The following is a 26,836-nucleotide window of genomic DNA, read 5'->3' on the forward strand; positions in this document are numbered from 1 at the left end:
CAAAAAAAAAAAAAGTGCTCTGTCACTTCCAGAGCAGGAATATTAAAAATTGCCCTCAGGGAAGAGGAAGAAAATGCAAAGCAGATGATATCATAAGGCAGGGTGTAGGCTTGCCCTGGGGAGCGAAGGCTCTCATCAGCTGGGAAGTGGAGCCTCACCCCAGATGGTGGGTGAGTCACAGGAGGTGGCCCAGAGCCCTGCTGGGAGCCCTGGATGAGGGAGGGGGTACACGTGACCAGCTGTGTTTCCTTAGACCCTGCCTTGCCAGTAAGCCTCGGTGTCCTTGTTGTGACCAGGGGATGGCAACTAGGACCTCCTACGGGTTCTGTTGAAATGAAAACGGGTGTAAAATCGCTTTGTGAACTGGAAAGTTCTCCATAAATAAGAGACTTTATGACATACACCGTGAACCCTAGCCCCTTTGCATAAAGGAGCAGTAGTAGCGCACGGGCCGTTTGGAGACTGTGTGTCTGCGGCACTGTGTGTCCAGAGGCTGGCTTAGGTCCGTATTCTGGTCTCAGCCAGAACAGCCCGCCCAGACAGTAGGTTGTGAAATAGATTAAAGGCGACCTGGAGTTCTTCCAGGTGCAGTTGGATGCTGCGCAGAAACCTCCCCTCACGGAAGTCAGCCATTGTGCCCGTCAGGAGCGCAGGCCCGGTGTGGCTGAGCTTTGCCCAGCCTGCTGGGCCTGCCACGCATTTTTTTTTTTTTTTTGCTTCAGTCAAGATCACCAGACCAGAATGGAAAGAAAACCAGGGGCGTCTAAAATAAGTTCCTTCTAACTAGACAATTGTGTGGGTCTCGAATTCTGCATCTGGCAGGATGCGGTTCTCCTTGGGTTATGGGGGTGAAGAGAAGGGGGGCGCCTCTATTTAACAAGGGGTGGGAGCCCCTTGGGGGAAGGTGGGCCGTGTTTCCTCTGTGTGCCAAGTTCATTCAGCTGCCTACGTTTCCTGCCGTGACCTCGTTCCCTGGCTTCCTGTGTTTGAACTTCCTGGGACTTTTCTTGCCTCTGGCATTTTGCATTTACTCTTCCTTTGCCTTGTGCTTCCTTCCACCTTCATCTACCTGGATGGCTCCTCCCTGACGTCAGGGCTTCACCCGAAGGCCATGAGCTCAGCAGGGCACACCTACACACGTACCTGTGCACCTACACATAACCGTATGATTAGTATATCGATATTACAAATAATATATTACATTATAAGTAAGTAATATCAGCATATTTATATATATTTATATACATACATATATAGGCTTGGCTAAAAAGTTCATTCGGGTTTTTCTGTGATAGTGTATAGAAAAACCCGAAGGAACTTTTTGGCCAGCTATATATATATACATATATATATATTTTTTTTTTTTTTTTTTACTATGTTGTACCATTACTTTCAACCCCTAGAATGTAAATTCCACCAGAGTAAGCCCTTTGTTTTATTTATTTATCTATATTTACTTATTGGAGTATGATTGCTTTACAGTGTTGTGTTAGTTTCCGCTGTACAGTGAAGTGAATCAGCTACACGTATACATATATCCCCTCCCTCCCACCTCCCCCACATCCCACCCATCTAGGTCGTCACAGAGCACCAAGCTGAGCTTCCTGTGCTTTATTGCATGTTCCCACTTGCTGTCTGTTTTACACGTGGTAGTGTATATATGTCAATGCTAATCTCCCAGTTCGTCCCACCCTCCCCTTCCCACTGTGGGTCCCCATGTCCCTTCTGTATGCCTGTGTCTGTATCTGCCCTGCAAATGGGTTCCTCTGCACCATTTTCCCAAATTGCACATAAATGCGTTAATATACAATATTTGTTTTTCTGGCTTCACTCAGTATGACAGGCTCAAGGTCCATCCACATCTCTACAAATGACCCAATTTTGTTCCTTTTTATGGCTGAGTAATATTCCATTGTATATATGTACCACATCTTCTTTATCCATTTGTCTGTCAGTGAGCATTTAGGTTGCTTCCATGACCTGGCTATTGTAAATAGTGCTGCAATGAACATTGGGGTACAGGTGTCCTTTTGAATTATGGTTTTCTCAGGGTATGTGCTCAGTAGTGGGATTGCTGGGTCGTATGATAGTTCAATTTTTAGTTTAAGGACCCTCCATATTGTTCTCGGTAGTGGCTGTATCACTTTACATTCCCACTAACAGTGCAAGAGCGTTCCCTTTTCTCCACACCCTCTCCAGCATTTATTGTTTGTAAATTTTTTGATGATGGCCATTCTGACCGGTGTGAGGTGATACCTCATTGTAGTTTTGATTTGCATTTCTCTAATAATTAGTGATGTTGAGCATCTTTTCATGTTCCTCTTGGCCATCTGTATGTCTGCTTTGGTGAAACGTCTATTTAGGTTTTCTGCCCATTTTTTAATTGGGTTGTTTGTTTTTTTGATATTGAGCTCCATGAGCTGTTTATATTTTGGAGATTAATCCTTTGCTGCTTTGTTTGCAAATATTTTCTCCCATTCTGAGGGTTGTCTTTTCGTCTTGTTTATGGTTTCCTTTGCAGTGCAGAAGGTTTTAAGTTTAATTAGGTTCTATTTGTTTATTTTTGTTTTTATTTTCATTACTCTAGGAGGTGGGTCAAAAAGATCTTGCTGTGGTTTATGTCAAAGAGTGTTTTTCCTGTTTTCCTCTAAGAGTTTTACACTGTCTGGTCTTCCATTTAGGTCTTTAATCCATTTTAAGTGTATTTTTGCGTATGGTGTTAGGGAGTGTTCTAATTTTCATTCTTTCACATATAGCTGCCCAGTTTTCCCAGCACCACTTACTGAAGAGGCTGTCTTTTCTCCATTGTATGTTCTTGGATCCTTTGTCATAAATTAAGTGACCATATGTACGTGGGTTTATCTCTGGGCTTTCTATCCTGTTGCATTGTTCTATATTTCTGTTTTTGTGCCATTACCATATTGTCTTGATTACTGTGGCTTTATAGTATAGTTTGAAGGCGGGGAGCCTGATTCCCCCAGCTCTGTTTTTCTTAAGATTGCTTTGTCTATTCAGGGTCTTTTGTGTTTCCATACAAATTGTAAAATATTTTGTTCTAATTATGTGAAGAATGCTATTGGTAATTTTATAGGGATTGCATTGAATATGTAGGTTGCTTTGGGTAGTATAGTCATTTTCACAATATTGATTCTTCCAATCCAAGAACATGGTATATCTCTCCCTCTGTTGGTGTCATCTTTGATTTCCTTCATCAGTGTTTTATAGTTTCTGAGTACAGATCTTTTGCCTCCTTAGGTAGGTTTATTCCTTGGTATTTTATTCTTTTTGTTGCAGTGGTAAATGGGATTGTTTCCTTAATTTCTCTTTCTGATTTTTCATCATTAGTGTATAGGAATGCTAGAGGTTAATTTTGTATCCTGCAACTTTACCAAATTCATTGATTAGCTCTAATAGTTTTCTGGTGGCATCTTTAGGATTTTCTATGTATAGTATCATGTCACCTGCAAACAGTGACAGTTTTGCTTCTTCTTTTCCAATTTGGATTCCTTTTCTTTTTCTTCTCTGATTGTCATGGTTAGGACTTCCGAAACTGTGTTGAATAAGAGTGGCAAGAATGGACATCCTTGTCTTGTTCCTGATATTAGTGGAAACGCTTTCAGTTTTTCACCATTGAGAATAACGTTTGCTGTGGGTTTGTCATATATGGCCTTTATGTTGAGGTAGGTTTCCTCTGTGCCCATTTTCTGGAGAGTTTTTATCATAAATTGGTGCTGAATTTTGTCAAAAGCTTTTTCTCCATCTGTTGAGATGATCATATGGTTTTTATTCCTTAATTTGTTAATATGGTGTATCACATTGATTGATTTGCGTATATTGAAGAATCCTTGCATTCCTGGGATAAATTCCACTTGATCGTGGTGTATGATCCTTTTAATGTGTTGTTGGATTCTGTTTGCTAGTATTTTCTTGAGGATTTTTGCATCTGTGTTCATCAGTGACATTGATCTGTAATTTTTATGTGTATTATAACGTCTAGTTTTGGTATCAGGGTGATGGTGGCCTCGTTGAACAAATTTGGGAGTGTTCCTCCCTCTGCAGGTTTTTGGAAGAGTTTGAGAAGGATAGGTATTAGCTCTTCTCTAAATGTTTGCTAGAATTTGCCTATGAAGCTATCTGGTCCTAGACTTTTGTTTGTTGAAAAAGATTTTTAATTTCAGTTTCAATTTCATTACTTGTGATAGGTCTGTTTATATTTTCTATTTCTTCTTGGTTCAGTCTTGGAAAATTGTACCTTTCCAAGAATTTCTCCCATTTCTTCCAGGTTGTCCATTTTATTGACATATAGTTGTTTGTAGTAGTCTCTGATAATCCTTTGTATTTCTGCAGTGTCAGTTGTGATTGCTATTTTCATTTCTAATTTTATTGATTTGCATCCTCTTCCTTTTTTCTTGATGAGTCTGTCTAAAGGTTAATCAATTTTGTTTCTCTTCTCAAAGAACCAACTTTTAGTTTCATTGATTTTTGCTATTGTTTTCTTCATTTCTATTTCATTTATTTCTGCTCTGATCTTTATGATTTCTTTCCTTCTACTGACTTTGGGTTTTCTTTGTTCTTTTTTTTTATAGTTGCTTTAGGTGTAAGGTTAGATTGTTTGAGATTTTTCTTGTTTCTTTGGTGAGATTGAATTGCTATAAACTTCCCTCTTAGAACTGTTTTTTTTGCGTCCCACAGGTTTTGGGTCATCGTGTTTTCATTGTCATTTGTGTCTATGTATGTTTTTATTTCCTTTTTGATTTCTTCAGTGATCTCTTGGTTATTTAGTAGTTCACTGTTTAGCCTCCATGTATTTGTGTTATTTACAGTTTTTTCCCTGTAATTGATTTCTAATCTCACAGCATTGTGGTCAGAAAAGATGCTTGATATGTTTTCAGTTTTCTTAAATTTTCCGAGGCTTGCTTTGTGACCCAAGATGTGATCTATCCTGGAGAATGTTCTGTGTGCACTTGAGAGGAAAGTGTATTCTGCCACTTTCAGGTGGAATGTCCTATAAATATCAATTAAGTCTATCTGGTCTATTGTGTCATTTAAATCTTGTGTTTCCTTATTAATTTTCTGTCTGGATGATCTGTCCATTGGTGTAAGTGGGGTGTTAAAGTCCCCCACTATTATTGTGTTACTGTCAGTTTCCCCTTTTATAGCTGTTAGCATTTGCCTTATGTATTGAGGTGCTCCTATATTGGGTGCATATATATTTATAATTGTTATAGCTTCTTCTTGGATTGATCCCTTGATCATTATGTAGTGTCCTTCCTTGTCTCTTGTTAACATTCTTTATTTTAAAGTCTGTTTTATCTGGTATGAGTATTGCTATTCCTGCTTTCTTTTGATTTCCATTTGCATGGAGTATCTCTTTCCATCCCCTCACTTTCAGTCTGTATGTGTTCCTAGGTCTGAAGTGGATTTCTTGTAGACAGCATACATATGGGTCTTGTTTTTATATCCATTCAGCCAGTCTGTGTCTTTTGGTTGGAGCATTTAATCCATTTACAGTCAAGGTAGTTTTCTATATGTATGTTCCTATTACCATTTTCTTAATTGTTTTGGGTTTGTTTTTGTGGGTCCTTTTCTTCTCTTGTGTTCCTGCCTAGGGAGGTTCCTTTAGCATTTGTTGTAAAGCTGGTTTGGTGGTGCTGAATTCTTTTTGCTGAACTTTTGCTTGTATGTAAAGCTTTTGATTTCTCCATCTGAATGAGATCCTTGCCAGGTAGAGTAATCTTGATTGTAGGTTTTTCTTTCATCTCTTTAAGTATATCCTGCCACTCCCTTCTGGCCTGCAGAGTTTCTGCTGAAAAATCAGCTGATAACCTTATGGGGAGTCCCATGTATGTTATTTTTTGCTTTTCCCTTGCTGCTTTTAATATTTTTTCTTTGAATTTAATTTTTGATAGTTTGATTAACATGTGTCTTGGAGTGTTTCTCCTTGGTTTTATCCTGTATGGGACTCTCTGTGCTTCCTGGACTTGGTTGGGTATTCCCTTTCCCACTTAAGGAAGTTTTCGACTATAATCTCTTCAGATATTTTCTCAGACCCTTTCTTTTTCTCTTCTTCTTCTGGGACCCCTATAATTCGAATGTTGGTACGTTTAGTGTTGTCCCAGAGATCTCTGAGATTCTCTTCAATTCTTTTCATTCTTTTTTCTTTATTCTGCTCCTCGGCAGTTATTTCCACCTTACTGTCTTCCAGCCAACTTATTCGTTCTTCTCCCTCAGTTATTCTGTTATTGATTCCTTCTAGTGTATTTTTCAGTTCAGTTATTGTATTGTTCATCTCTGTTTGTTCTTTAATTCTTCTAGATCTTTGTCAAACATTTCTTGTATTTTCTCGATCCGTGCCTCCATCTTTTCCCAAGATTCTGGATCATCTTTACTATCATTACTTTGAATTCTTGTTCAGGTAGGTTGCCTATTTCCTCTTCATTTATTTGGTCTTGTAGGTTTTCACCTTGCTCTTTCATCTGTAACATATTTTTTTGTCATCTCGGGTTTTGTTTTTTTTTTTAATGGGTGGGATTCTGTTTCTGTCTTCCTGGTTGTTTGGCCTGAGGCTTCCCGCACTGGAGTTTGTAGGCTGTTGGGTAGAGCCGGGTCTTGGTGCTGAGATGAGGACCTATGGGAGATCTCACTCTGATGAATATTCCCTGGGGTCTGAGGTTCTTTGTTAGTCCAGTGGTCCTGACTCAGAGCTCCCACCACAGGAGCTCAGGCCCGACCCCCGGCTTGTGAACCAAGATCCTGCAAGCTGTGCAGGGTGGCAAAAAAAAAAAAAAAGGAGCAGAATAATAACAGAGTAAAAAATAAAATAAGATGAGAAAACTAACAGATGTGTTAGAAAAAATAAAAATATAGGTGAAACAACAGCCAGAAGGTAAAACAGAACCACAGTAGCATACACACAAAAAACAAACAGCTGGAAAAGGCCTTGGCTGTGGGAGGCGGGGCTTAGGCTGGGGCAGGGTCTAGGTTTAGAACCCGCATGATCGGGAAAGGCCCTGGGGTGGGGGGGGGCTTAGGGTCAGCACGGCTGGAGGGGCCCAGGAACGCCTCTGGCCTCGAAGGCCAGAGGAGCAGGCCCAGGACCCCAGCAGGCTTTCTGGGCCCGAGTGGGCGGGGGAAACACTAGGTGCATTCCCCCCAGCCTCTGATTCCGGAGGCTCCTTTCCCGTTCGTCTCTCCTCTTCTCATTGCCCGCCCCACCCGCCCCATGACCCGTGCAGCTGGAGGGGGCCCTGAAAGGCAGGGGACCAGGCCTGGAAGCCCAGCAGGCTTCCCAGGGCCCAGGTGGGTGGGGGAAACTAGCCGCATCTCCCCCGATCCTCCGATCCTGGAGGGCCCCTCCCTGTCTGCCCCTCCTCCTCTTCTCCCCCTCCCTACACCCCTAGGACCAGCATGGCTGGAGAGGGCCCCAGAAGGTGGAGAACCCAGCCCAGGACCCAGCAGGCCTCCCGGGGCCTGATTGGGCAGGGGAAATGCTAGCTGCACTCTCCCCTGATCCTCCGAGCCCCCGAGGGTCCCTCCAGGTGTGGGAACCCCTCCCCTCTCCCAGCCACCCCTCAGGGGCACTGGTCCCATCCGGCCTCCACTTTTCCTCTTACCCAGTCGCTCGGGGGCTCCTCCTGTCTCCTTGAGTGTCGAGGTCCCCCACCAGCATCTGGCAGGTGCCCTAGTTGTGGGGAGACGTAAACTCCGTGTCCTCCCACTCCACCACCTTGACTCCACCAAGCCCTTTGTTTTATTCACCACTAATGCCCCAGCAGTTAGAATTGTGTCTGGCATAGTTGATGCCAGAAAAATCATTGCTGAATGAATGAACTTGAAGGGATAAAAGGAAGCCTTATGTGTCCATCAGGTTTTGCCTGTTATGATGTGCTTGTGCATGTATTTTCTCCTTTGCCCTCCTTCCCCATGTCACTGTAGGAGGACAGCCCTGTGGGACAGCTAAGGCAGTTGTTCTCCTAGTTTGATGGTTGAGGAAACTGAGACTCAGAGACATGCAGTGATTTATGAGCACTGATTTGTATCTCCCCTTGAGTGTCTGTTGGCCAACTCAGCATGTCCAAAAATGAACTCCTCTCTTCCCATCTCGGGTATGACTACTTCTTTCATCCATTACTTGGGCCAAAAGCCTTGGTGTCTTATTGACGCTGTCTCTCACATTCCACACGGGACAGTAGAGGATGCTCTCGGAGCTGTATCCGAAGATGCCCAGACTCCAGCCCTTGCTCTCGACCTCACTGCCACCACGCCAGTCAGTTTCTTCTCATCTGTTCTGCTCCTCACTTATTCAGGGGCAAAGTCATACCAGCAGAGGGACAGCAAGGCTGAGAGAGAGGTCAGGACAGTGGAGAGTATGTGAGGGGATCTCCCAGGTAAGGAGCAGGAAAATTAAAAGGAATTCCCACACAGTATTGATGGCTGGCAGTGAAGGAGGTAAGGCCAGCCTGCAGGCAAAGAGCTGGTTTGTGTGAATGGGAACAGAAGACAACCAAAGATTGCTGTTCTTAAAGGGGATTTTGGAGTTTCAGATCTAGAACGTAAAACTGTATCAAGTAAGAATTTAAGGTCAGAGAATGTCTGAAGAAGAGCTTGGGGATCTTAGTGCCAAATTTCTGAAAGGGTTATTGGTGCGAATGTTGAAGCTCTCAAAGGTCATGGCCTGGGGTGTGGCAGCCAGGAGGCCAACTTCCTGTGCTGAGGTCATCCAGGGATGTGTGGGAATTTCCTGGATGCTGGTAGGGAACTTCAGGATGAGTAATTCAGAACCCAGAAGCAGGGGAGATGTTGAGGGTTTGGACAGATGATGGATTGAAGTGGCAATGGGAAGATAGAACAGCCCTGGTCTCCTTTCTCCATGAGCAGAGGGCAGGGGGAGAGACAGCAGCCTTCAAGGTCAGGGTTATAGATGATATTTCTTCATGAGCCTCTGTGTGCTCCGTCCTCCTCTAAGGACTGAGGATGCCAGAAAAGGTGCGAGATGTGGTTGTTATCCCCAAGGAGCATGCAGTGGTACCCAGGCACTACTGTTGCCTACGAAATATTAAGAGGTACGTGTCATTGTAGCCCCGTTGCAATTACCACTAACTCTGTTAATATCTCCTCAATAAATCTAGGTGTTTCCATGAGAAGTTAAATTTATTGGGCATTTTTAGAAGAATGTCCTTAGTTATCAGCTCTTTCACCAATAGGTTCCCTTTGGGCAGAAATAGAAAGCTCATGGCTCAGAGTCCTCCTTAAAGCTTTACCACAAATTCAGATCATTTGAATTCCAGTACTCTGTTGAATTCATCTAAAAACAGTGTCTTCAATTACTCTGGATTTTTTTCCCTCATAGCAAAGAACTGGGGCATGAACAAACAAGGGCATGGCCTAGCTTTCAACCTGTTCACTATTCAAGTTCTGGGGAAAACGCCTTCGGCACTGCCAAGACGAAAGGGTTTTAAGTCACTTAGATTGTTCCTAGAAAAAAAATTGACTTTGTGAAAGGCAGGCATTGCTTAAGAATTATGATACTTGCCACGTCCACAGCAGCTCACATGGTATCTAGCACATATTAAGTGCTCAGAAATGTTTGTTGATGACTCATTGACCATTTATCACTTTCTGAAGGGGAGAGAGGTGACAGGGAATGAGCAGGAACCAGAAAAATAATTACAAAATATTAGAACTAGAAGGGAATGATGGACCACCTAGCAAGTACTCTCAGAAAGCCAGCCCTGGTTACTATAGTGGTTGCTGACTATCCTGTACCACTATGTTCCAAAGTTAGTAACTGGTTACAAAGGTGAATGCGGACTTGGGACCTCATCACATCAGCTTGGTTGGCTGGTGTCAGCCAGCTCCCAGCACTTTGGGATATTTCAAAACATTTCCTTAGGGGTTTATTATAGGGGAATTCCTTTCTCACACTACTTGTTTTTTAATAGCCATTCATTTACGTAGATACACAAAGACTTAATTCAGGCTTAAGGAGGCCTCAGTCAGTCCAAAGACAAGTCCCCAGTCAAAAAACATTGAAAGTGAAAACTTAAATCAAAGTCGTATGAGTGGACTCACTGGCTAAAAATATCTCCCCAAATGCAGGTTTTTTTTTCCTTCCCTGGACTCTGCAGACAGAGAGCAGACCACGAGCAGACTGGGTTTTGCTTCACCTTCACAGGCAGACATGGGGCTCGCAGGAAAGCTGGTTGTAGCAACAGGAATTTAATACTGGGATCAGCACGTTCTCTGGATTGGATTTGAATTTTTTGTTAATATTATGCTTGGACCCCGAGAAAATGCATTCAGCCAGCCCGACTTATGACACTAAATGACTAGTTAACCATACATACTAATCACATAAATATGGTTTATGGAATGATATAAAGTGGTTTCTGAAATCACTTTTAAACCGTCTTTTCAACAGTAATTGTACCTGCCCTGGAATACCTTAAACCAAGCGATACTGGCAACAATTAACTGAAGCATCTTTACTCTTCTGATTATCGTACAGAATTGCCACTGCAGTAAAATGACAGGGTTGTTTTAATTTCTCTTCTTCCACTGCATTTCTCTTTTTTCCCCTTTCCCATTAAAACATACTTCATAACATTTCATCATGGGAGAAGTCTGCCTGAGTTTCCAGTTGCTGAAATTTAGTTAAACCATAAAATTGTTTCCAGATTACCAACCATGAAATGGAAGGACAATCTTATTTATGAATTTATAAATCAGATAATCTCCCTCAAATGAGTCCTGAAACCAGAAACACTTTGATGATTAAACAGGAGGGAAAAAGTTTTCTCATTACCATGTGTCAAAAGAATTGTATTTCTGTGAAGTGGATTTGGCCAAGACGGTGGAACACGCATGTGCGATCCATGTGCACAGCGCCTGGGGCATGCACTGTTTCCTGAGCAGGGGGAGAGAATCGCTCTCCCTTGACCGTCAAGCTCAAGTGTACTGAACTCTCAAGGTTCTGACAGATCATGTCTCCTTCCTGGTGACCCCACTGGTGACATAGCCTGGAGGAGGCCACCCAAGGAGCATCCAGTCCTGTCCTCACAGATACAAAAAGGAGAACAAGTGTGTGGATATCTGGACTAAATGCAGGGCTTTTGCTCTACAGCATCCAGACCCTCATCCTATGTCAACGTCATCCCTGGAGTCAGGAGAGTGGGGCGCCGTTTGGGGGTTTTCTTTCTCTGCATCCTAAAACCGTTGTCTAGGGGAAGATGGGTGAGAAGCCAAGTACCTACTGAGCCAAGGAGGATGCCAAAGGCACGTACGAAGCCCTGTGGACACCCCTCTGAGAGGACCCACCTGTGCTGAACCATTCGGCAGTTCTCACCATGGTGATGAATCTGTTGACGGTCAATGTCTTGAATCTGGAATGATTCTAGTGCTTTGTTTCAGTTTTTAATGCTGCTGCCCTCCTTTGTTAGAAATGAAAGCTGGTGACCAGAGAGGGACCAGAGAGTACACTGATTTAGCCCTAATCAGGACCGTGCCTAGGCCAGCACTGGAATCCATCTGCCGTTTCTCTCCCACCAGACTCCTGCTTATTCTCTGCATCTGTGGACTTACCTACTGTTTACATCTCTTAATGTGATTGTCTCTTGAGTGTAGTCAGTCTCCGCACCTTCGTATCCTGCACTACAGCTTCACAGAACCCGTTAAGCCTCTTCCTAACCAAAGCTGTCTAGACCCTAAGAATGTCCTGCCATTTTAAAAGAAATGAAATCCTTTGCATTTGCCTAGGATTGAATAAGAGCGTTAAACTCGTACATCTCGGGGTAGCTCTCCGCCACTCTTAGGGTCTTGAGTTTGGCTTCCAGCATTACTGTGGGAAGAATGGGGGTTCTGGACAACTTCTACCTGGAACTCAGCAGGTCCTCCCAGAAGTGGTCCATTTCCCAAGAGCTCATTTGGGTGAGTCCGTACCCCCGACACATGGAGACCAGCCACCACCCCATCGTTTCCGAGCTGCCATGCAACTTGGGTCTGATAAACTTGGGATCTCCCATGGGTATTTACTAACCTGCTCTCGTGAGTGGAATTTCTTACTTATTTTTCTCTTTGGCAATGCACTGCTTAATGGCAGGCAGGCCGCCAAGAATACACGTATAACTGAAAATGCTCAGCGACTCAGAGGTTCAGCGTTCACAGCTATGCCTGAAAACACTTGGAAAGTCATTCCGGGTAGATGCGTATCTCTTCTCACTGTTTGAGATTTCTTCTTTCCACGCTATTAGAACAAAGAGATCATGCTATGAATACTTAGTTTTCCCCCCAGTGGGTTGACAACCATTAACTCTCCAGACTGCACGACTTACATCCAAGAAACTCAGTATTGTGACACAACCATCCATTTTAAACTAAAGAAAATGCATGGAATTCTGAAGTCAGAAGCTTGCGATTGTGAAATGAATCTCAATGGGTTTTTTTTACGGCACTAAGAGTTATATTCCAAAGGCAAAACGCAAGACCAAAAAGTTGTGTGTGAACAAAATTACCCTTGAAAGTCCTCTTGATTGCCATGAAGTTCAAGATACAGATACAGCGTCTCTCGTGAAGTCCAGCATATCAGTTATTTTGTTCTAGTGAAAGAACAGACCACCATGACTTTTTCTGCTGGGTACCAGGTAAAGTAGTTGGCTTGTACTTAAAAGCCACAGGGTCTGAAAGTGCTGTTTGTAGCCCAGGAATCATCACCATTGCTCATACTACAAGAGGCCCATGGGACTGAGACCCCCCGTGAAGAATGGGGTGCCTTTTCTGTCTCAGGCTGGGACTAGACACTTGCTGATGGGATACAATGGCAGTCCAGGTGTCCACACTGTTCTAACTCTTCTCCCTTCTCTCTCTTATTGTCTTGAACTACCAAGTAGGTATAACTGAATTCACATGCCAGTGCGTGTGGGATGGCTGTCCTTAGCAGAGGTCACTCTGTGGTGGTGATTTGATAATGTGTTGGGAATACTGGTAATAGTTCCCTGGCACTGCCACTGTCTGACGTACAGAAACGTGAGCCAGTTTCAAAAGCTACATGAATTGTGCATAGCACCGGAGGGCCCTGAACAGAGAGGTGTAGCATCTGTGCATAATATCAAAATTGGGAAGAGTTTTTATTTAGGTCTTGAGATAACCAAGTTGTTAGGGGTATTTGTTTTCCTGCTTGATCCTGTAAAAGCCCCCAGGTTCCTGTGACATTGAGTTGAGGACCCTCTACCCTCAAGGAAGACATTGATGTCAAGCACACTTTTCCGTGTTCGTAAGAGACATTCGCTTTGTGTTGCTCTTGGGCTTTACAACAAGTTTTACTCCAAACACACAACGAACATCTCCATCATTTACACCAAAGTCAGTCAGCAGCCTCCCAGCTGCGGGGAGGAACACAGCTCAGAAGTGGCCTAGGGTCCCCCTGGTGCAGAGGCCAAATAGTAAAAGAAGGGCAGAAAGGTTCAAAAACACAAAGATGCACAAAGAGAATTATTTCCAAGCTTTTCCGTTTTCCATGAGGCCTCTACTGGTCTGTCCAGTGTCTTTTCAGTAAGGTCATCGGGTTAATACTAAACTGTGTCCATCAAATCTTGAGCTCAGTGGGAATTCGCAGGCTCGGTAGCTTCCCCAAGCCAGGTTGGGGGGAACTTTGGAGGCCTGCTGAGTGGAACTTTTATAACCCCCAGATGGTCATTCACGTAGACAAACCAGTCTGAAAGTCAACATAAGCTTTAACAAACAATTCTCTTGTTTTACAGAGAGAGGATGCAAGCCATGGAGAAACAGATTGCCAGTTTAACTGGCCTTGTTCAGTCTGCGCTTTTTAAAGGGCCCCTTACAAGTAATAGCAAAGATGCATCTAGGTAAAAACAAACAAAAAAAAAAGCAAACCAATTCAAAGTAATTCAATCTGTTTCTCTTTAATGATTAAGACCATTCATTCATTCCAATCGTTTTCTTGTAATCATTTCAAGGCTGAAAATACCCGCATCTCTATGAATCATGGTTTGTTTGCTTGTCTATTTCTGGTAATTCTTTGGCCCAAGAAGGGTAAATGGGCTTCCCAGTGCATGTGGCTTCATGGACCACTGTGCAGTGCCTGCCGCCGCCATCCACGTGTATCCACATCCTCCGTCATCTGAGGGCCATGAGCGTGCTTCAGCTGTACACCTGGGAAGCCTTTTCCATCCCGGCCAGTAGTGGTGCTGACGCTGAAATACCTTCATTGCTTAAAACCCTCACTAGCTGCTGCTGATTGCTTAGAGTAGTGAATGGAAGCTGGGGGGGAAACGCATTTGGGAAACCGGATCGCTGACTCTCTTTTTCTTTCCTTTAGCGAGAAAATGATGAAAACCGCAGCCAATAAGAACCACACAGATGGTGCAGGTGAGTGTCCTCCAGACGGGCAGGAGGCCTGGAGGGTGCCTTTGATGAGCCTGGTTTGCTTCCAGACGTATTAACCTCTCCCCAAGTCACCTATATGATGCAACTTCAGAGGATTCTGGGGTGACTCCCTACACCACCCCTTCCCTGCTTCATGCTGAAATTCCAGATGAGTCATTAGTCCTCTCCCTTCAGTCTTCATTCATTTATTCATTTATGAGGCCATATATCCAACAAATGCTTATATGCCTGATACTGGACCAGGGCAGTGGACATCACTAGGACAAGGCTCCCTGCTCCCTAATCCGATGCAGAAAATGGATCTGGGACAGGTCATTATATGTGTGCTGAGTGTTAAGAAAAAGTGCAGGATGAATGTTTACCCAACAGAGCTGGCCTCAACCAAGGCCATTTCCCTGAGGAAGTAAAACAAACTGAGGCCGAAAGGATGAGGACAGAAGGAAAGAGCCATTCAAGTAGAGAGCAAAGCATGTACAGGTGCTGTGGTGAGGAATTTAGATACTATTCTAAGTGCAGAGGGAAGGCAGTGGAAGGTTCTACAGTGGAGAAGGGCCTCAGCCCAGCTGCAGGATGTGACCGGATGAGAAGGAGGCATGAGCTGATAGGGAGCCCCCATGGGTCAAGGCAGGAGAAAGAGGCGTGCTTGGACCAGGGCCTGCTTTCAAATGCCAGCATCCCCTCAAAGAGGCCCCGGTTATAGCCCCTGTGCCCTTTACTAGTATCCAGGTGTATTTGATGTCCATCTTATCCTGCAGACTCAAGGTGGGCCTCTCTCAAGAATATGAAGTCTTCCCTTCCCTTGGGTTAGAAATAGAAATCGTCACCAGGGACATGCTTGGCTACTGAATTACTCAGAAAGCATGTGGCAAGTTGGGTGAAACCCCTAATTTGGAGGAAGCCCCACAGAGTGTAGTGCCACACGGTAGAGTGGACAGAACTGGGGACTTCAGTTGAGACGTCTATTGGTCCTGGTTCCGCTCCAGCCAAGTTCAGGCCCTTCAGCCGTAAAGCCAGCAGGGCTGCTCTTCCAGCATTCCAAGTCCTCATGGGATTGGTTGGTTTACTGAGAAATCAGTCAGTGACCTTGGTGGCAGCCAGAGACTCGTTTCATGGAAATTTCATAGCAACTGCCAGGTTGCTTTGGAGATATTTATTCATCTATTTTCTGATCTATTATGAACCTACAGAAGAAAAGGCGCTTACTGAACTCGTAGAAACAGCAGAAGGGTGGTTGCCGGGGGTGGGGGACATGGGAGATGTTGGTCAAAAAGTACCAACTTCCAGTTAGAAGATGAATAAGTTCTAAGGTAAAGCATGGTGATTGTAGATAACAGTGTTGAACTATATACTTGAAAGTTGCCAAGAGAATAGGTCTTAAATGTTCTCACCCCAAGAAAGACATGGTAATTATGTGACAGGATGGGCGAGTTAGATAATAATCATATGGCAATATGTAAGTGTATCAAATCAACACAACGTACACCTTAAAGTTGTACAGTGTTACAAGTGTCACATGTCAATTATAACTAATGAAGTTGGGGGGTTGGGAGGGGGAAGCTACCAAACACTAAAACATCTTACTCCTCTGGATTCTATTCTAGAAATTATTCCTGTCCAGTACCATCGTTCTAATCGATATGTACATGCTGTTTTGTATTCTTCTTTATTCCTTTTCCCTTTTGGTAAAATAATAATTAATAGTAATAATAGGAAGCATTTAGTGAAGTTTCCTATGTACCGGGCACTGTTCTAAGTGCTTTTCTGACCTGAACTTGTTACCCCCTGACGCAGCTTCATGGGATAGGTACCCTCGTGATTCCCGTGTTCCAGATGACGACACTGAACACACATCCATACACACGTGACACACGTCAGCGTGCTCCACCAAGCATGACATGATATCTCATGACATGATACCTCATCCTTTTGTGTTAAGGTGCCCCAGTCCCTTTAAAGAAATGTAGGTTGCTTCATTTCTTCGTTTTGAAAAAGTTTGCAAATGTCTTTTTTGAAGCATGGGGGAGGGAGCAGGTGTCATTTCTTTGGGATGCATTTCCCAGAGTGGAGTTAATAAAGCCAAAGGGACAAACAGCTCAGTGGCACTGGTGACACATGCCAGTTCTCTCTTCTGAAAGGCTGGGCCAATTTTCGATGCCACTGGTAACACACACGTGGGTTTGCTCCCCTGCGTCTCTGCCGAGGTTGGTCTTTCTCATTCTAATCTGTCAGGGCTACATGTGGTCCACAGGGCTTTCGTTGCCATAGCAGCCTTGTACGGCGTGCAAAATACGTTCTTCCAGAATCCTACGAAGTTAGCGACGAGAAGTATTATCCCTGTTCTGTAGACAAGTACACGGAATTATGTAGTAAGTCAAGGAAGCTCATTTGGCCAAGGGTACATGAAAAAGGGAAACCCAGACTTGCTGTTACTTTAGGAATATTTGGTTGACCGTGGGTATAAGAGAACAGAAGGAACTTCCCATTTCACAGTCATAGCCTGTGTTTTATAGTGTATTATATCATTTAAACACATAACCCTGTAAAGAAGATGTTAGCTGTGGAGCTACTAAGATTCGCAGCCAGTCTGGCCAACCCCAAACCCATTAAATTCCCATCAAATGTGTACTTAATAAGATTTATATTAAGATATACCTGACTGAAGTAAGTTACCTAAGAGCGGACTTGGTAGGAGGAAGAAGAGGCTGTTGCCTGGAGAGGGTGAGGTGCAGGGAAGGGAGGTTCTGAGGATAAACTACCTGCTGACTCTCCTCCCTAGACTAGAATGTGACCACCCCACATTGTGGGTTCGGAGAGCGGGTCCCAGGTCCCGTGACTAATCTGAAGCGGAACTCATTTACCACTCGGGGTTCCCACCCACCAGATCAGCTCCATCCGTAGATTTTGGGGCACCTGCCTATAGCTCTCAGCCTGTCACCACTGCCACCTGCTGCCACTCCAGGTGGGGCTCCTCCCCCTCACTCTGCTTAGAGAAATAATCACAGCCAGGGCTTCCCTGGTGGCACAGTGGCTAAGAATCCGCCTGCCAGTGCAGGGGACCCCGGGTTCGAGCCCTGGTCCAGGAAGATCCCACATGCCTCAGAGCAACTAAGCCCGTGCACCACAACTACTGAGCCTGTGCCCTAGAGCCCGCGAGCCACAACTACTGAGCCTGCGTGCCACAACTACTGAGGCCCACGTGCCTAGAGACCATGCCCCGCAACAAGAGAAGCCACTGCAGTGAGAAGCCCGCACACCGCAACGAAGAGTAGCCTCCACTCACCGCAACTAGAGAAAGCCTGTGCGCAGCAACGAAGACCCAACACAGCCAAAAATAAACTAAATTTCTTTAAAAATTTAAAAAAATAATCACAGTGGGGTCCTTCTGTGCCAGACACCAGGCGGAGCAGTTTATGTGTTAATTCCATCATCCTGCACAATCACCCTTACAACCATTTTACAGATGAGGAAACTGAGGGAGAGAGAGAGGGGTTAAGTCAGTTGCCCAAGGTCACACAACTAGGAAGTGGGTGCTGAGAATGACTTCCAGGTTTCTGGTTTAAATACTTGAGTGAATAATAGTGCCATTGGCTAAAATGAGTTCAAAAGAGATTTGGGGGAAATAAGTAGAAATAATAAATTCAACCTGCTTGTGGAAAAGTCCTGTAGCAGCACGAAGGTATGGGGACGGGGCTGTAAAGAGAGTCGTGTGCTGGAGGCAAAGATGTGGAGGACGTTGGCGGGTGGCGTTGTGGAAGTGACCTCCCTTGAAGTCATGTCCCGTGAGAGAAGAAGCAGGCCAGGATTCAGAAGGTTGGCCGAGGAAGAAATTAGGAAAGAGGCTGGCCAAGATGGGCTGTGGAGAGGGAAGAAGACGAGGGAAAGGAAAGTTTCAGTTATTGAGAAGGAAAGGAGTGACTGACAAAGCCCAGCATCACATCAGGGGGCCATCATGGCAACCCAGCGTCTGTTGGATTGACAGCTGACCACTGGCCACCTTCTAAAGGGCCAGTGCAGTGAATGATGGAGTTGGAAACCGGATTTAGTGGATTAAGAGGTTATAGATGAGGAAATTTTACACATGAGCATAGGTTCCATAAAGAAACTCGGTTGTGAAAGACATATTTTAAACCCGTTATCGGTACTCAATTCTCGCAGGAGGCACGTAAACTTGAGCCTCTCCTCCACGGAGGATGTCGGCAAGGTGCAACGGTGACCTCAGAATATACGAGGAGAAGCACGATTGTTGAAGGAATATGTGCCGTCATTTGGCTGAGGAATTAGCAGGATGGTTCTCATTACCGACCAGGAGTAGCTGGCTAGCACAGTGTCATTTTTGTTGGAGAAACACCTTGAGGGTGTCATCATTTGTACAGATGAAGTTGTGTGGTGAGGGTAGGTGGGTGTGGGTGCACGCGTGCATGCGTGTACACACGCACCTGTGCCTGAGAATGTGGAGTGATGATAAAGTAACCTGAGTCTTAAAGGAGAACTTCCAGTTCATTGTCACCCCCTCAGAATACTTGTTCTTGAAGGTGCTGTGTTAACTCAGACAGGCTGCTGTTACTGGAAATGTTACTGGATGTTCTTGCACTGAGGACCTTCACAGTTAGGGAACCCTCTTTGGAATAACTACAGACATGGCAGATCTTGCTCTTTCGAGGGTGATGTTGATCTGGGGGATGGTCAAAAGTCGGTCAGAGTCATGACTGGTGATGACGCAAGTGGCTAGTTGGGCTCATAAAGATAACAAAAATCTCACCGTCTGGTCTGCTGGGTCTCCTCTGTAAATCCTTCAAATGCTTTCCCACGTGTTCCCCCGACTCTCCAAGGGGGCCACGAGAGCTGGGAGACCAGTTCTGTTGGGACGGGCACCCAGGGGTGAGGAATTTGGTGCTCCGTCAGCTCTCCGTTGGCACTGCTGAGGCCACGCAAGTAAGAGGACGGTTTCGAGGCACCTCCTTGCTCACTGGCACACCGTCCATAGCCGTGGCAGCAGCTTGCGGGGCTGTGCAATCTGGGGAAGGAGAGGTTTCCACGGCTGTTGAGCCTAGATGGAAAGAGAGGCCGCTGTGCTCTGAGCGCTCCAGGTACACAGAGCAGCGAGAGGTTCTGCCGTGCAAGGCCGGCCTGGACTAAGCAAACCTTCCACTTTGTCCCTTACAGGAAAGAGAGCCGAACAGCCCCTTCAGGTGTGAGTGCGTTGTGTTGTGTGTCTGTGTGTTGTGGATTCCTTGTCTACTCTCTACTTGAAGCCTCTTCCACAGAATTGCATTGTCCTAAAAAGGAAGTAGCATCTCCTTTTGATGCGCGCACCTTGCCGATCCTGTGAGTGCTACTCGGGGTGCTTTGGGGGACATTTTTAAAACAGACTTGGTCAAAGCAGGCCCTTCCCAGATGGGCTTAGGAACTACGTGAGGATGATTTAAATTGCATTCAGGGAGCAGAAGTTTATGGCAGCAACTAAACTGTTGAGGAAGAGTTTCTCTCTGCTGCCTTTTTTTTGGATTCTTCTCCTCAAGAATATTCGCGTCATGCCTGATTTTCTCACTAAAGGAGGTGTACGCAGAGGTCCTGCTTCCTTGGGGCTGGAAACCCGAAGGGAGTACCCAGTTCCTATTAGTTTCCCCTTGGTGATCGGCCAAATCTCTGCCCAGAACTAAGTGGGTGTTCTTGGGATACATCTGCCTGTAGGGAATAGTGATAGTAAGCAGCCTGTGTTAGGGCCCAGAGTTTTAAGTTATTTTTTCTATTATAAAATTATAGGGAATTCCCTCGTGGTCTAGTGGTTAAGACTCCGTGCTACCACTGCAGGCGGCATGGGTTTGATCCCTGGTCTGGGAAATAAGATCCCACAAGCCATGCGATGCAGCCCCCCGCCAAAAAAATTATAGATATTCACTATGCAAATTTTAAAATACAAAAAGTGGTGATATCAAAAATAGAAAACTCACAGAATACCACCAGCTAAAGTTACTGTTACCACTTTGTTATATGTACATCTGTCTTTTTTCTGTGCAAACCCGTGTGTTTAAAGAAGACACACGGATAGACAGACAGCTAGGTTCCTTAATATGGCATCGTGCTGTACATACCGCTCTGTGATCTCCCTTCCTATAGCACCAAACTTCTAGAACATGACTACAGACTACACCCTATAACATTGCATGCACGTTCCTTAATTTATTGAAATTCGATTCCCTCTTTTTGCCCTTCAGAGAACCAGTGTCATTTTTTACGATTCTTTTCATCATGAAGGAAATGGGCATTTTCAGAGTTACCAGTAGTCTGTTGGGATGGGACTTGAAGCTTAGACTTTCCTTCCTGGCATTCTCAGGGACTTTGCTGCTCTTTTCTCCTAGGAACTCCCCAGGTTTCCGGCGGGAAGCCTCTTGGCGCCCTGGAGTCCTCGGGGCCACCCAGCCAGCTCCCGCCTGCTGGCACCTCCGCCGCCCACATGAGCCTGCTCGACATGAAGAGGAGTGTGGCCGAACTCAGGCTCCAGCTGCAGCAGATGCGACAGCTCCAGGTACAGACCGTGTTCCCTGTGGATGGTGTCCTCCGACTTAATGGCCCACAGTCAGCTTCCTCCTCCTCCCATCCGCCTCCTTCCACATCCCTGGCCCCACGGCACCTTCTCGGGGTTCTTTCCACCATCCTTTCTAGGGATAACTGAGGACCGGGGTGCAGGCGCCGTTCCGCAGGGGTCTCCTCTCCCACACACATGATCTTGGTCTAGAGCCTTCCACTGCAGTGGTAGTCTGTAGCCACTTCTTTAAGCTGGGTGTGCTTTTACACATGAAAAAAGCATTAAGCCTGTGCTTTTTGGAGGAGAGCTGAAAGCAGAAGAGCCCGTGGAGCGTTCTAGCAGCCAGTTACGACTTCCTGCTTCACAGCGTTGGGCTCTTGCTCTTCCCCACTGAGCATGTGCAAAGGTGCTGCGGGCAGCTCAGGTGTTTCGCAAGGAGCTGTGATGCATTTAGAAATAGGAGTTCAGACCGGAGGGTGAATTCATAAGGAAAAGGAGCCATCGTGGATGACTTGAGAAAAACATCTGCATTTTATCTGGGTAGTATGTGTGCGCCACAATATTCTCCTTACTCGTTCCTGCTGTTAGGAATATATGCGCTACACGGGAATCAAAGGGCAGGGAAAATGACCCTTCGTGTCACGAGTCTTGGCGAACAAATCCCATAAATCTGACGAGGCAGGGCGATAAGGAACTGGGAGGGTGGACCTTTGTGAGGTCATCTGTCTGCTCCACGGAGGAGCCTCACGTCTCTCTGCCCTTGGTGGCAGGTTGGTGAATGTGCACGTAGTACTGGCTTAGCCTATCCCCAGGTGTCCTCCTGGACTTCGAGAAGCTCACAGTGCAAACGTTAGGACAAGGCACATGTAGCCAGGAGCAGCCGCACAGCTGCGGTGCCCTCAGTGGGTTGCAGGCTCCTGTGCTGGTGCGTCCAGGAAGGAAAGGGCTTCAGAGCACAGCTGCTCTCTGCCCTCAGCTCGCCGATGCATGAGTCCTGCATTTTCCTGAGTAAAGCTTCGAAGATGATTTCCCCTTGCCCTCTACCTACTGGAGAACAAACAGGAGGGGAAGGTAGCTTGAGAGCCTGCCTTGAGGTCCCATCGCCGACCAGGCTGCTCACGCTTAGGTCTCCAAAGGCTACTCTGCCTCTCAGGCAACGTCCCAGACTCCTGGACAGCCCCTGCGAATTCACTTAAATCCTCTTCTGAATCATGTCACCGGGGACGTTCCCCATCCTTTACGTTCGCTTCTCCTTGCTTTGTGATTTTAAAGACACTTTGCAGTGAAATGAAGTGTACAGGTTGGGCTGAGGGTGTGTGCAGGGTGCCAAAATCCAGTGCCCACAGTGTCTGGCGTTAACTTGAGTGGACGAGGGACAGTGACAAGTTGGCCTCTCTAAAGGACAGTTGCCACTCAGCTCCAGGCAGCTGTTGACCTGGTAGAATGAGAGTCCATTGTTTCTAGATGTTTCGGTGTTTCAAGAGAATCTGGAGGTTTTATATAAAATACCTGTACTCATTCTAAAAATGTTGGAAGGCAATTTAAAAATCAATTATTTCGTACTCTGCAGGCCAGAGAGGGTCTGTGGGCTCCCAGGTTCTTACCTGGGGGTTATGGAGGTTAAGCCCCCATCTTGGGCTGCATCTGCCTTTTAGTGCCACCTGCTGGCCACTTGGAAATTGTGCACCCCTAGTTGGACCTTCACAAGAAAAAAATTCCTAAATGCGTCGTGTGTATGGTAGTTCCTACTGCTTTCAAAAGTGAGCATCTGCTGGTTTGGGGCAGAGGTGGAATTGCCCTGAGGTGTGGCGCATTTGATACCTAGGCCGTGATGTGTGAGGCTGCAGCGTCACCCTGCTGGTGGCCGGCAGTGTTTGGTCCTCTGGCCAGGAGGGAGGGCTCTCCCACGACTTGCCGCTCCTTGTAACCCATGAACTGGGGAGGCTCAGTTGCAAAATCACAGCTTCTCAAACAAAGAGGTTCTATAGTCAAGTCCGGGACACTATCTTAACCACGCAGTTTTCTTTATTGCCCCAGAGCTGCTCAGCTTTCCTGGTTTCTGGGTAAAGGACACCGAGCAGGTGTGCTCTAGAGCTGAGACGTTGGTACAGTTCTAAAGCACAGGCACGTGGGGAAAGAGAAGCACTTTGTTTCCTAACCTGGATGCTCTTATTTCTACCTCGGTCTTGGCATCCTCCGTGCCCCCATCAGGTTTAAGGGGAGTCTATTTGAGACAAAACCAGTTTAGAATAATTAAGCTATCTCAGCACCAGTCCCCCCTCAGTACATGTATTATACACCAAAAGTAAAGTGCAGCCCCCCAAAATGATTATAAGCCCAATAATGGAGCTATGATTAGAGAGCTCCGAAACTCCAGAACAGTCTCAAAAGAACTAAAATTGAATTAGAAATTCAAATGTTATAAAATAGTGAAAATGAATGAAATCTGTGTGTGCTTGGCAGCCGGCTCCAGTAATTAGATAATTAAATCAATGGGAAAATCCTAGACTGTCAAGCATAGTCTATTTGAGCATTTCATTTGCAGAACTGATGGATTATTCTCCAAAGCAGAAATTTGATGCAGGCACTGTGGGGCGTATAGATTTAAATAGGACAAAAAGAATGTTGAGGGAGGTGAAGGAGCCTGAGAAAATGATCCAAAAAAACATGAAAACTTCGCTCCCGTCTTTCTGCTCACCAGTCTCGCGTGAGTTACCAGTCTCAGAGAACGATTCTTAATCCTGGCTACGCATTAGAATCACCTGAGGCCTTTCACAGAAATATTGATACCCAGACACCCCTGCCAGAGTCTGACTTCATTGGTATGGATCAAAGGCCAAGCACTGGTGGTTCTAGAATGTTCCAGGGTGAGAACTACTGCTCTCAGATATTATGAACTCTCAGTCCATTGAGATGCCTTTTGGAAATTGAGATCTCAGCCAGCTATCACAAGAGGTGAGGCAGAAACACCCTGTAAGCATGAAAAACACACCCAGTGACTTCAAAGCCCTGATTCTAAACAATGCGCCCCATTCCCAGTGGCTAATCAGACGTATTCTCTGCTTGGTCATAAACGATAAGAGCTATATGGAACTTTTATATTGTGATGGTCCCACTCCCAGGTGAGGGCTGCACCTGCAGTTAGCTGGCAACAGTGGAAAAAGAGACAGGGGAAGGTCTGGCACCTAATAAATGTGCCCTTCAAAAGATGATTGTCTATTACCTTTTCTGGTATGATATAGAAAAAAAACAAAAGTGATGAGCTACATCTTTTTTCCAAAATGCCACAATACTTGGGTGTTACTAAGGTCGTCCAGTATCCACAGAAGTGGCTGCAGTTCTGCCCTCCTTTGTGGGCTTGAGGGGAGAGAGAAATTTCTGGAAGAGCGGGTTCAAGTTCCTCGGGGGGGCAGATGAGACTTGGCCTCCTTCTCCAGTTCCCACAATTTTTTTCTTTGTCCCTTATCTCTTCCTTGTGCTTCCCGATAAACTGAAAATTAGATTATTCTGAACTTGGTGTTCCATTTTTAAGACTACTGAGAATTTACTGTGTGTTCCCAAGAGAGGGAAGAGGTAAGACATCAACATAAGAAAGAAACATAGCAGGACACAGAGCCATTGTACTTGAAATGATATGATTCAGCACAGTTATCTTAAGGTATCTTTTCATAAGGTAGTGCCTCATACAAATGTGCCAGAGTCTCATTTATCTTCTGACATTCAAAATAACGGTCACGGGAATGTGTGTCCCTGAGAAAAGCACTCGAGAGGTTGGCCCATGCTGAGCAGGCCTATTTCTCCCCACCAGGCAGAAATAATCAGTGGAACTAGCACAGGAGTTGACAATCAGGCTGCCATACAATGTATCAAGCCCTAGATAGACCTGCACACAGAGGCTGTCTAAGACGGGGCAACACCTCCCAGATAACACGTGCTTGTGACGAGGCACCCGATACCTGGTTCCCTACAGCCTGGGGAGCTAAGCTGGGTGGTCAGGAGTCATTCTGGGGTCTGGCTGTTAGGAAACTTCCTGACCTGTTGTACAGCCACTGTTTACTGTCACTGCTGGACAGCAAAATCAGTTCAGTTCAACGACACTGCTGGCAAGACCGACGGTCTTAAATTTTACCTGAGAAATCAAGATGAGTATGTGAGGTACATGTCCATTTTGAGGTGGGTGGAATTAGGTTTAGGCAGTTTCCTAGCTTCTCAGTGAAGCTGATATGGATAACTTGTTTGGTCCACTTAAATTTTTAATAGCGAAGAGCGTTACTTCCGTCTGAGTATTTTTATAAAAACCTCAAGGCACAGAATAAACTGAAGTTTCCAGAGATGAAGGGATAACTACAACTGTGCTTGCCTTCCTACTGTTGACATCTAGATCACTGAAAAATAAGTAAGTGTGTGAAACAACTCTATTCAGACATTGGACAACAGACAACACAGGAGTGTGGTCCTTAGGAGAATGGAAGGGAAGGAGGTGAAACCTGTAACTTCCTCAGCTTTCTGTCTGGGGACACTTTTTAGATTGTGACGCAGAGAGGGATAACCCAAACAGAGCGCTGGCCATCCAGCTGAGTTGAGGGTAAAGAGCTGAAGCAGCTGGAAGTTGTGGAGCGAAGTACCAAATAAAAGGAAGGTCTGTGGGAAAGAATTATGTAAATCTGTGGATCTGTTGTCTACTAGTAATCCAAGCATGCGTATTGTGAAAGACCACTAAGCCAGACACAAAGTGGGAGGCTGTACGCCAGAAATTTCCCAGAGCTCACACAGGGAGATGTTTATGTCTTAACCAGCAGGCACAAAGAGGTTTTATTAATCACCTGGGGCATTCAGTAGCAATCAGAGAAAGGCCATGCTTCAGTCTTAAGACTAAACTAGCCCTAGAGTAAAGGCTACCCTAGATTCACCCTGACAAAGCTTAAACACAAGCTTCTAAGAACAAAAACGGTCCACAAGGAGCTTAACTGTCTGCCAAAGGAAGTCTAACATCTGTAAAGGAAAACAGCAAAACCCAGAACTCCATGTCCAGCATTCAATCAAAAGTTACTAGAAAGGTGATGATGCTGAGAAATGTGACCCGTAAGCTTAAGAAAAATCAGTCAGTGGAAACCAATCAGAAATGACAGGGATAATGAGGTCATCAGCAAGGACTTTAAAACAGCTATGATAATCATTCTCAAGGATTCAAAGAAAAACATGAACACAATGAGACCCAAAAAAATAGAAGATATTTTAAAACTCTAAGTAAAGCTTTCAAGAGCTGAAAAACACAATATCTCAACAGACTTAATAGAAGATTAGTCACTGCTGAAACGAAATATCAGTCAGCTTGAAAAGATAGCAATGGAAATGTCCAAACTGAAGGATAGAGAAGAAAAAGTCTGAAGAAAATGAACTGAAACTTAATGGTTCTTGGGACAATATTAAGTGGCCAAGGGGGAAGAGAAAATTACTAGAAGAAACAATGGCTGAAATTTTTCCAAATTTGATGAAAGCTGTAACTCTACAGACCAAAAAACTTAATAAGCTCCTAAAAGGATAAGCACAAATGTAACCAAAGCAAAAGCAAAAGCAAATTGCTAAAAACCAAGAATAAAGAGAGAAATCTCAAAAGCAGCCAGGGGGAGGTGGAGGACACATTACATACAGGGAAACGTAAATGAGGACACTGACTTCGCAGAGACAAAAGTTAAGTCAAAAAACAATGGCATCACATTCTTAAAGTACTGAAAGTAAAAAACTCCTTCAGAAAATAGAGCTTCCCAACTCATTTTACGAAGGCAGAATTACACTAAGAGCAAAACCAGTCAAAGATATTATAAGGAAAGAAAACCACAGACCAATATGCCTCATGAAAATATATGTAACAAATCCTTAACGAAGTAGGACCAAGTGAATCCAGCAATA

General features: G+C 45.0%; 1 protein-coding gene across 5 annotated transcripts in view; it reads left to right on the forward strand.

Annotated features, from left to right (window-relative positions):
• KIAA1217 (KIAA1217 ortholog) overlaps positions 1–26,836 on the forward strand; it is a 321,560-nt gene that overhangs the window by 258,566 nt on the left and 36,158 nt on the right. For 3 of the 5 annotated variants that reach the window (XM_065870849.1, XM_065870852.1, XM_065870853.1), the window contains 3 exons: positions 13,755–13,859; positions 14,333–14,382; positions 20,760–20,926. In XM_065870849.1, the coding sequence (XP_065726921.1) occupies positions 13,755–13,859; positions 14,333–14,382; positions 20,760–20,926 (322 nt within the window). The remainder of the gene's footprint in view (positions 1–13,754; positions 13,860–14,332; positions 14,383–20,759; positions 20,927–26,836) is intronic. The other 2 variants (XM_065870851.1, XM_065870850.1) reach the window with 1 other exon arrangement.

This window comes from Phocoena phocoena, chromosome 2 (genome assembly GCF_963924675.1).
Source record: "Phocoena phocoena chromosome 2, mPhoPho1.1, whole genome shotgun sequence".
Taxonomy (NCBI): Eukaryota; Metazoa; Chordata; class Mammalia; order Artiodactyla; family Phocoenidae; genus Phocoena; species Phocoena phocoena.